The sequence below is a fragment of the Myxocyprinus asiaticus genome, chromosome 47, assembly GCF_019703515.2.
Source record: "Myxocyprinus asiaticus isolate MX2 ecotype Aquarium Trade chromosome 47, UBuf_Myxa_2, whole genome shotgun sequence".
Taxonomy (NCBI): Eukaryota; Metazoa; Chordata; class Actinopteri; order Cypriniformes; family Catostomidae; genus Myxocyprinus; species Myxocyprinus asiaticus.
The window spans coordinates 9,186,895-9,197,129 of record NC_059390.1 but is presented as its reverse complement, the minus strand read 5'-3'; the positions used below and the strand labels follow the sequence as shown (position 1 = coordinate 9,197,129).

The window sequence follows — 10,235 nt, the reverse complement described above, 5'->3', positions numbered from 1 at the left end:
ACGTTAAAAAAAATGGCAACACATTGTTTCTCCTTTATTTATTTATTTATTTATTTTTTGTACAGTTTTGATGTTCTAAATAATGTTCTAATAGTCAAAGCGTTTGAACTAGACCTTCAATAAGTCTTGTAAAATTCAGAACAAACGCGTCTGAGGGTTGTTGAGTGATCGTGATGAGAGCCAATGACGATGGCTCACTCTTTCTATACATTTCTGTGAATAAATCCAAGGAGTGGGCGTTTGCCCAGCGCAGCAGATATCGATAAGACAGCATATTTCTCATGTGTGGAGTATTTTATTACAAGGAAAAAATAGACTTGCACTGCTAACAATATCTTTCAGACGCGTCTTACATATTTAAGTGTAATTTGTCCAGCGTGTGAAGAAGAGGATGGGATCTTTGCAGAAGGGCCGTGCATGGGAACATCAAGACATGCCGTTCTGTTATAACCTCTTCTGCACAATTATATCTATATCGGACACCGGGAAATAAACCGCGTACACGCGCATACGAGCAAACGGATCGCGTGCAGTTTATCTAAGAAGCTGTCAGGATAAATACATTACACAAGATGACCGGGAATTCTTCATTTTGCCAATTTGTATGTACATGTATACCCATTAACCGCTGTTTTTTCTTCAGAGTTGATTCCTTAAATTGATAACATCGATTTTCTGTATTTATGGCCGAATTGCCATCATGATATCGGGTGTGTAAAAAGGGGCGCGCGCGCGAGCCGCATCCGCGCGGGGTGCATCTCAAAATGACAGGTAACGAAAATGGCACCATGCCATGTACTTTCTCTTTCTTTACGTGTAAATATAACATTCAAATATATAATAAATGTGTTACACATGATTCGAGTTGTGGTTAAGATGATGGATGCAGCCTCTACGAGGCTCCTCCCCCCTCCCCGTGAACCGGTGTTATCTGTATGAGCTTAGTCTGTTCCCATACCCGTCCTTTTCCCATCTGTACCGTTATGCATCTGATTCATAAAAATGCCCGTTATCTCTAGACCTGTTTGATATGATGCGAGTGATATTAACCTCAAGGGATCCTTGGCCCGCGCGCTCCAATGCTCTGTCATTATAACCTACATTCCCAGTAGTGTGTAGTGTTTGTGGAATTATAGGTTTGCATGCCATTGAAATGAATTAAAATAACCCTAATACGGATGATGCATGTGTGAAAGACAGACAGATAGATAGATAGATAGATAGATGCAATAAAGATGCCAAGATACAGTATAACCAAATATCCAAGGCGTGTTGGCAATCATTTTTCTTTTTCTGAGAATCAGTCTTTGAAAAATTCATATTAATTAACAACATGTCTGAATATTGGCGGTTACGATGATGAGCTCTCTAACCATATATGTTTTTCCCTTCCCCATAGCAATGTACAAAAAAGGAAGGATACCGAGCGGGAAGACCTGCTGCTATCCGGGAGAAATTTTATCAGGGTCGGATGGCATGTCTTGAATAAGAAACAAGCAAAATGGAGAGCTCAGGTTCAAGGATTGTCCTGAGAGACTCGCGCCGTCTGCTTAGATGTTGCACGCTTCTTCTCGTTGCCGTGATGTTGGTGGGCTTCACGGCGACATCCAGCACACCTGTGGCAGGTATCTCATCATGCATATATGCCTAGGCTGCCCAGCTGGGGGAAAAATCTTCTAAAACCAGCCTAAGATGGTTAGCTGGTCCTGGTCTCCCAGCCTGGCCTGGCTATTCTGTTGGCTGGTTTTAAAGGGCATTTTGGGCACTTTTCAGACCATCACAAACCAGATAAGAACAGCTTAAACCAACTAAGACCAAGATGTTTTTATCAGGGTGGTCACAGAGTGCATGAAAGGAATTGGCTTTCTTAAAGAGTGACAGCATTTTCCAAAAGGTGTTTTTCAGCACAGATGATTTGAGCGTCAGAGTAATAGTAGGCGTTTGTATGAGTGAGTCTATCTTTGTGTGAATGATGTGTGTGGCATTTAGAGCTGCCAACTGAATGGGATTCATGGTGTATTGTATGTTTGATTGGCTTCCAAGTGATGAGTATGTGCATCTTGTGGTGGTAGGGATAGTGAGAGACAAACTTTTGAGCAATTTTGAGGAAATATTGCATTAAATAATATCAGCATTTTGTGTATATCTCATTTGCCTTTTATATCAGCATTATATCCAGATTGATCTCACAGTGAAATGTGAAACTATTGATTGACTTTTCTTTTCTAAGATCATCTGTGCTTACTGATATTAGAAACACTGCCCCCAGTGGCCAAAGCGGTAAGTGTTGTTGGGCATATGGGCTCCTGTGCTCCATTTTCTGGGTGAAATATCCACAGAGGGGCGCCAAAAGTGAGTTGTTAAGCGAGTTGTTTTACTTTTATACAATGAAGAGGAATGCATATTTTATAAAATGAACCCCCCACCAACCCAAACCCCAAAACTAAACCTAAACATCAGCGGAGTAAAAATGTAATGCAAATGGGAAAAATTAAACCTACGCTGATTATGCAAATGCAATTACGTCCTGGTTTCAAAGCAGGATCTGAGCCCGGGTCTCCAGTGCAGCTGATGCAACGTGCTTCATTTAGTTTCACAAGGGAAGGTAAACATGCTGAAGCAGATGCAAAAATGTCTGATAGGAGATGGCGCTTGTCAGTGAGATGGCGTAATGTGGCCGATATTAGGCAGGCCCGCCCGAACTCTCAACTGGGCCCCTGAAAATGATACCTAATAAGCTCACTTTGCATTGGCGCACCAATGTATGTCACGGGTAATGTGCGCAAGCAACCTCCGGACGTGTGAGAGACATCACAGCGGGGGTGCTGCACTATCGTGTGTGTTGATCTATCTCTCTTAGTGAATTCTTAGACTGATGTTCCCTTGAAATAAAATGCTGATGAAACATGGTGTCTCTACAGATCAGAAACAGTAGGGTTATCTGTAGTTTCCCTGTCAATTGTTCAATTCCTCGAGATGTGCTGTGGTTGTATTTGGCTGACAGAAGGGTGATTACTGTGTGTTTACACTGGTTACACATCCGCACACACACATACTGATGGATCATTCTTAGATACACACAGACGTTCTCAAACAACCCATACAGATGGATGAGAGTGTTTCAGTACTCTCTGAAAGGGAAGACAAAACTTTCACATGCCTCTGTAGCACACTCGCTCACTCAAGATAGCGCACCCAAAAATAAAAATTCTGTCATAATTTACTCACCCTCATGATGTTTCAAACCAGTGCAGTTTTGGCGTCAGTGATGTTGATGGTGCGTTTTTAATTCTGGACATTTGAAACTTTAGCAAAGGTTGTTAATGTGTTGTTAATAAGTACTTAAATTTAGGTCTGTTCCTCACACAAAGCCATTGAATACCTTCAAAAGACTTGAGGTGCACATGTCGTATATGGACTAGTTTAATGGCACTTTATTTGCAAGAATGTAAGCAAATATTCTTAATATAATTTTTTTATTATTAAATAGGGCTGGATAAAGGTAGCATTTTTCCGATGAATAGTGATCTTCATTTAAACGATCCCGATATTGATTTTTAAAATCCAAAGATCCTAGTTTTACTTTGAAGGTGCTCTCAGTAATTAGGTGAGTAGTATTCGGCTGGTCACGTGATCGTAACATGGCAGCCCCATGAGGGGAACCTCTCTATGTAGAATAAAACAGCTTTTATAAGTTTACTGATATGACTGGAGTCTTAATTTCATGTGAATGGTAATGTTTTTATAAATATGTTTTAAAAATTACAATTCATTTATTTTTGCAAAACTTTTTAAATGAGGTAAAAATTACGAAAAGAGTGCACTTTTAAGGGTTACTTCAGTATTGGTTGTGTTGATTATTATATCTGTTAAATTAATAGCAATTGAACAGCATAGTTTGGACTCTGTTGTTAACTTTTAAATGAATATTTTCGCAATTTACGAAGTTAGAAGTTTCCTTGTACCAATTACAGCATTAGCTGAGAGAGAATTTCTTTCATATGAAAGCAAAATGGACATTATAACGGAAATATACCTACAGGTAAATGAATCAGAATCGAATCAAATTGTATCAAATGTCAAATTGAATCAAATCAAGAGCTCATGAATCGGAATTTAATCTGAAATCTGTATCAATAGCCCCATAAATGATATTAATATTTATTTTTAATATAAATATCCGTATGATTGGAGAGGAGCAAATTTAAAAGTTTAAGAACCTTACATTTAGGGGGCTTGGGTAGCTCAGCGAGTATTGATGCTGACTACCACCCCTGGAGTCGCGAGTTCAAATCCAGGGTGTGCTGAGTGACTCCAGCCAGGTCTCCTAAGCAACCAAATTGGCCTGGTTGCTAGGGAGGGTAGAGTCACATGGGGTAACCTCCTAGTGGTCGCAATTAGTGGTTCTCGATCTCAGTGGGGTGCGTGGTAAGTTGTGCGTGGATCACGGAGAGTGGCATGAGCCTCCACATGCTGGGAGTCTCCGCGGTGTCATGCACAATGAGCCACATGATAAGATGCGCGGATTGACTGTCTCAGAAACGGAGGCAACTGAGACTTGTCCTGTGCCACCCGGATTGAGGTGAGTAACCGCACCACCACGAGGACCTACTAAGTAGTGGGAATTGGGCATTCCAAATTGGGGAAACATATTTTTTTTTAAAAAGAACCTTACATTAAAAAAAACAAAAAACATCTGGATTAAGCATTAATCTGAATATTTATAGTGGGTACCCTGCTTTTGAGGTGTTTTTTGCCCTTTTTGCAGCTTGACTGCGCCTGGTCACTATGAACACCATGACCCTAGTCATTGTACAGCAAGCGTGTGGCAAAATAAAAACATACAAGTTTGGTACAACATAAGGTTGAGTAAATAATGACAGAATTTTCATTTTTGGGAAAACTATCCCTTTAACACACTCTATGTGTGCATTATGTCAGCTTATTAGGAGTCATACACTCACATGGTGAGCATTACTGATGTGATGGAAATGTGCCCGACGTTGCAACAAGCCCTCCATTAAAGTCATTGATCTTCATGTGTCTGTGCCGAGGTAGAGTCTGATTATTGGGTTGAGGACTGGAGTCTCTCTCTCTATCTTTCTCTTTTTCTGGCTCTGTGGTATCTAATGCTTGGCATTGATGATTGGATTTAGTAACATCAAAGCTAAGTGAACGTCAGTCTGAAATAATGTGCTGCTATTCATAGACACAGTCTGTCCTAGGTTTTTTCCTTTATTCTTTCTCTGCCCGAATCTGTGTCAGTAGAATTGGTGTATGTGTGTGTGTGAGCTGATTCTGTCAGTGTGAGAAATGCCTGTGAGCTCTCTGTGCTGTGTCTGTAGCATACTGATGAAGTTGTCGGCATGTGACATACTGCTGCATCACACACATGCAGTATCACCATGGAAACACCTTGCCTGACCACGCCACAGAGCCATTCACAGTGTAGCAACCTGATATAGTGTATGAATGTGGTGTGATGTGGTTCCCCTCTCTTTCCCCTGTGAAATGTTGTGTTCTCCGCAGGGCATACTCTGACAGATAACTAAGACAGAAGTTAATTACTGGAGTTAGAGTATTTCATGTTTTCCTCTCCAGAGTGGTTTCGCTCACAGTTTCAACACATACATCAGATCCTTAATTTTCATATATTGTCATATATGCGTTAACAATTAAAGGTCGACCAATAGTGGATTTTGCCGATACCGATAGACCTACTAAGGTGGTGGAAAAGACTGATACTGAATAATCGGCCAATCTTTAAAGTCTTTAAAATCGGTCTTGGTTTTTCCTTACTATGACGGGCACAGACACAGAGGCTACAAGAGTCGCAAATGAGTAGTCCAGTTTATTTTTCAATCAAAATCCCAATAATAATCCGATAATAAAAAATTCCGATTTAGTGCACAACGCGGGACTTTTAGTTATAAGCAAGCCCAAAACACTCTGGGGACTCTTATTTTGAAATGACGGTGACTTGGCATTGTTACAATTTTGTAATAACCAAATTATGCTTTTTTATAGCTTATACTGTATGTTCACTAGATGAAGGGTTTTGCATGTGTGTGTGTGTATATATATATATATATATATATATATATATATATATATATATATATATATATATATATATAAAAAAATTTTCACCAGATGAGGGTTAATGAGGAATAAGGTTTATTATTATTCACAAGATAAAAATTTGAGACACAATATAAGTGCTGATGGGGACGTTTTCATATAGACACATTTTTCTTTGCATGCCCTCGCTTCAATTTAAACCACTTGATTATCTAATCATTATATATGCATTGAAGTGACATTATGGATGAATATCGTCAATAACCTAGTTTCCATCCACTTTTCACACTGTTTTGTTATCGACAAAGAAATGTGTGTATATTTCGCCTCCCAGATGTCCCTAATTTTTTCCTCTCGAAGTTTTGGCAAAATGGGGAGAGTATTGAGACAATTGAAATTAGCCAGTTTATTGTCATTTTAATTTCACAAATAAATGCAATCAGAAGAGGAGGTATTGCAATCAAAAGGGAACAGTTGCCCTTCTGATAGGACTGTAATATTGGTCCTGATGATGCACCTATCGCAGGTTGCCACCAGTTCCGACCCGAAAGCGAATAGTCATGGCCCTGTTCAAGCTGGCAACCTGCACCAAGTAGTGGGGGAAACTTTTGGTCTTAGTATAAGCACCATCCATGGATGTGTATATGCGGCGTGCACAGCTATTAAAGAAAAATTGATGCGGTGTAATATCAGGGTTTACATATGATATATTCCTGATATTCAATAGGCTATTCTGAACAATCATCTAATCTAAAGCATTGCCATCACAACTGCATTATGTCCCGCATATTTGTCCAGCAACATTTTTAACGACCAACTGAACTTGACTGTCATCTAAAATTTATTTTAGCGTCATATTACAATTTACATTTTCTGAAGAAGCTCTGCAAATGCGATCCGAGGTAAAGAGGGTTAGGTTTAAAATATTTAGTTTTAAAGTTTTAAAATGTTCAAAAGCTAGTTTTCTGAAAGTGAACTCAGCATTGGACAAATAGTTCTGATAGTTTATAGTCTTGAAAAAAGTAGAATATTCTGAGAAAGTCATTCAGCCGACTTTTTCGTCTACAGAACAGGGTAAGACTAATTTAAGTTTGTGTAAAGAAAAGGCAATTATATAGGCCTACTAATGTAATTTTTTTGTTTGGTAATTAATTTTCTTAATTTAAAGGTGCAGTATGTAAGATTCAGAAACCCTTGTTATTAATGACACCTGTGGCCGTTAAGTGAACTGCAGCCAGCTACCTGTTGCTCGTGTTCGCGCTCATGCACACACTCCATAGGGACACGAGTGAGCGAGCATCGGCCAAAACAATGATGTAACGTACAAAGAGGCTGAACGTGATTCACTGATATCATGCCTGTCAGCATAATTATGAGGTAGCATAATTTAAACTACACAGTTATGATTGTTTTACTACAAACTTTGAGACTAAACTAAAACTACTTATCAACTGACATAGCATACTGATACACACATACAGCTACACACTACCGAATCTATACCAGACAGTTTACTGTTGCACTGCACTATTATGTTACGCTATTGTATGTTCTATATGTCATATGTTGTACTATGAATAAGAAACCAGCGTATTTGCTTAAATTTATCCTGCATACCTGACTTTTAGTATAAAGAGAAGATCGTTGAAATTATTTGAAAGTTACGAAGCAAGGTAGCTTGCAATTCATCGAGCATTAGCAGGCAAGATCTAGTTAGCTAAAATTACACAGATCAATCCTTATGGCACTATATTTCACATGCTTTGCAGTTATGTAAGCTTACCTGTCCAGTAAGAAGAATGCCAATTCAGGGTCGGTTTTGATCCCCAAAACCGAACGAAGGTCCCTCCAGGAATCAAATGCCCTGCCGATGTTCACTCTAGTTTTCGCTCAACCACGATCATGTCCCCGCTTAGCCAGAAGGGATTCAGTAGATAAATGTTTTTTGTTTTGTCTTGTTTTGGCTTACTCTGAGTTTGTGTAGGAGTCGGTGTTGTGCTGGGAGCCGGACGTTTGCTGGATTCCATCTCTAAGATAACGTTACCAAGTGTTGCAGTTTGTTGTCGCTGTTGAATAGCGGAAGAGAAGCTACTGTCTGAGGCAAGGCTCATCCTTTGGATTTTCCCGAGCAAAAGCGACCCGCTCCCTTCACATGAAATCAGTCTACAGCATTAATAGGCAACCTAGGAAGTCCGTGAAGGGCTCATTTTTTAAGTTGTGTTACAAGCCATTCACATATTGGCAAAAAAAGGCGAATATTACATGAAAATTGTTACATATTGCACCTTTAATGCTTTATTCGTTTGGTAATTTATTTAATTTAATACAGGGAATTTTGCTGGCATTTTTTCAAAAGCTAAACAATATTTTTTATAGGATTGGGCTATATGTTAGTGTTCCAAAAAAGCACACTGAAGCTTTTCTCCTAGTATTGTGTATTTATTTTTAATTTAAAACATCTTTGTGCACAGAAATTATATGTTTTTGTATTGTGGGCTAATTCCATGACGGTTGTCTATTTGTCAGTATAACGATTGGGGTTAATTCTGTCATATGACACTATATTTGTGCGTTAATGCCTATTTTCTCAACAAAAAGTGTTTCCAAACCAGTTTTTTGCATCATTTGAAGTATTGACATCTACATCGAGTTTATGCGCTAGAATATTATGTCGACACTTGTGAAATTTTAGCGATAATTTGCGTTTCCATCAGCTATATCGGTAAACTTTTTGATGCGCTACACTTTTTGTTGCAAAAAAACCCTTGGATGAAAACGTAGTTAGTGATTGTTTTTTATTTCACCTCTAGAGGCCACTGTTATATTGTTCTAACTGTAGAATCCTCCCACGCCAGCCAGAGAGGAACAGGGGCAACTTTCGGCACCGATTAAATGGTAAAACCGGTATATCAGTCTACCTCTTTTAACGATTTTGTTGCATTAGTATGAACAGTCCCGACTCAAACTTCAGATTGAATGAGTTGCTGTCGAAGCTGTTGTAAAATGCTGATAAACACACACCTGTTGCTGCACATTCTATCTTAAGACTCAATTATTATGTTACTGTTGTCACCATTTTATAAAGCAATATACACGGTCATGGAAGACCTTTTTAAAATGGTGTTTTCCAGACCTAGAAAAGTCATGGAAATGAATAAAATCTCATAAGTTATGGAAAAGTCATGGAAATGTCTTCTTAGTGAATTTATATTTTTCTATTTTTTCTCTGCTCTGCAATATTTTTATAAGCTAGGTATTGCTCTTGTGTAAAGAAACACTTTGAATCAAAATTATTTTTTAAAAATCTGTATCAAGTAATCACAAATGCCTGGATGGGTCAGGGTAAAGTCATTGAAATTCATTGCTAAAAAAAAACTGGGAACCCTGTACAAGTTACTCGAGGCCATGTGTTACAGTGATTTTATCACTTTTAAAGGAATATTCCAGGTTCAGCCAAAGTTAAGCTCAATCGACAGCATTTGCATCATCATGTAGATTATAACATTGCTGTGCAATAGAAGTGAACAGGGCCAATCTGTAAACGTTAAAATACTCACTATTTCAAAAGTGTAGTCACAAGACGTAAAGAATATGCTTGTTAACGTGATTTTTGGTATGATGGGTCAAAATAATAGTTCTCCTGTCTAAGTCATTATACATATTGTGGCATGTTTATTCATGTGTGAGTTACAGAACTGCCCAGGCTGAAGCAGTTATCACATGTATATAACTTTGGGTCATGTGTCTGAAAAGGTCAGTGTTTGTTATAAGCGAGGTTGGCTTTCTTTGTCTCCTTCTCTCTCTGTCATCGGTCAGCATGACACATTGGCCTACTAATGTTACTCAGCTGTCCAGTATTTTGTCTCCCACACTGTGCTGTTCAATCAGCCTCATTACCCACAAACCTACTGTTCTAATTACAGGACAGCTCTTGTAACCAGCCACCATATGACTCTCTGCTTGTTGAAATAAGCAATAGAGTCATATATCACATTTGCTGTGATGTGATATGATTTTATGTTTAGCTGTTGTGATTTCAGTCCATAAACCATAATAGTCTTGTTCTCAGGAAATGTTGACATTTGTGCCGGAAAAATTCAGTAATTGTGTTTTTTTATTTATTTCTTTTGAAAGTTTATGCCTACTCTTTAACT

The 10,235-nt window shown here is 38.6% G+C and overlaps 1 protein-coding gene across 3 annotated transcripts in view; it reads left to right on the top strand.

Moving 5' to 3' along the window:
• Positions 1-266: 266 nt before the first annotated feature.
• The window catches only part of LOC127436985 (UPF0606 protein KIAA1549-like), a 30,654-nt gene continuing 20,685 nt past the window's right edge, over positions 267-10,235 (top strand). For all 3 annotated transcript variants that reach the window (XM_051691539.1, XM_051691538.1, XM_051691540.1), the window contains exons 1-2: positions 267-771; positions 1,400-1,625. In XM_051691539.1, the coding sequence (XP_051547499.1) occupies positions 1,502-1,625 (124 nt within the window). In that variant the 5' untranslated portion in view covers positions 267-771; positions 1,400-1,501. The remainder of the gene's footprint in view (positions 772-1,399; positions 1,626-10,235) is intronic.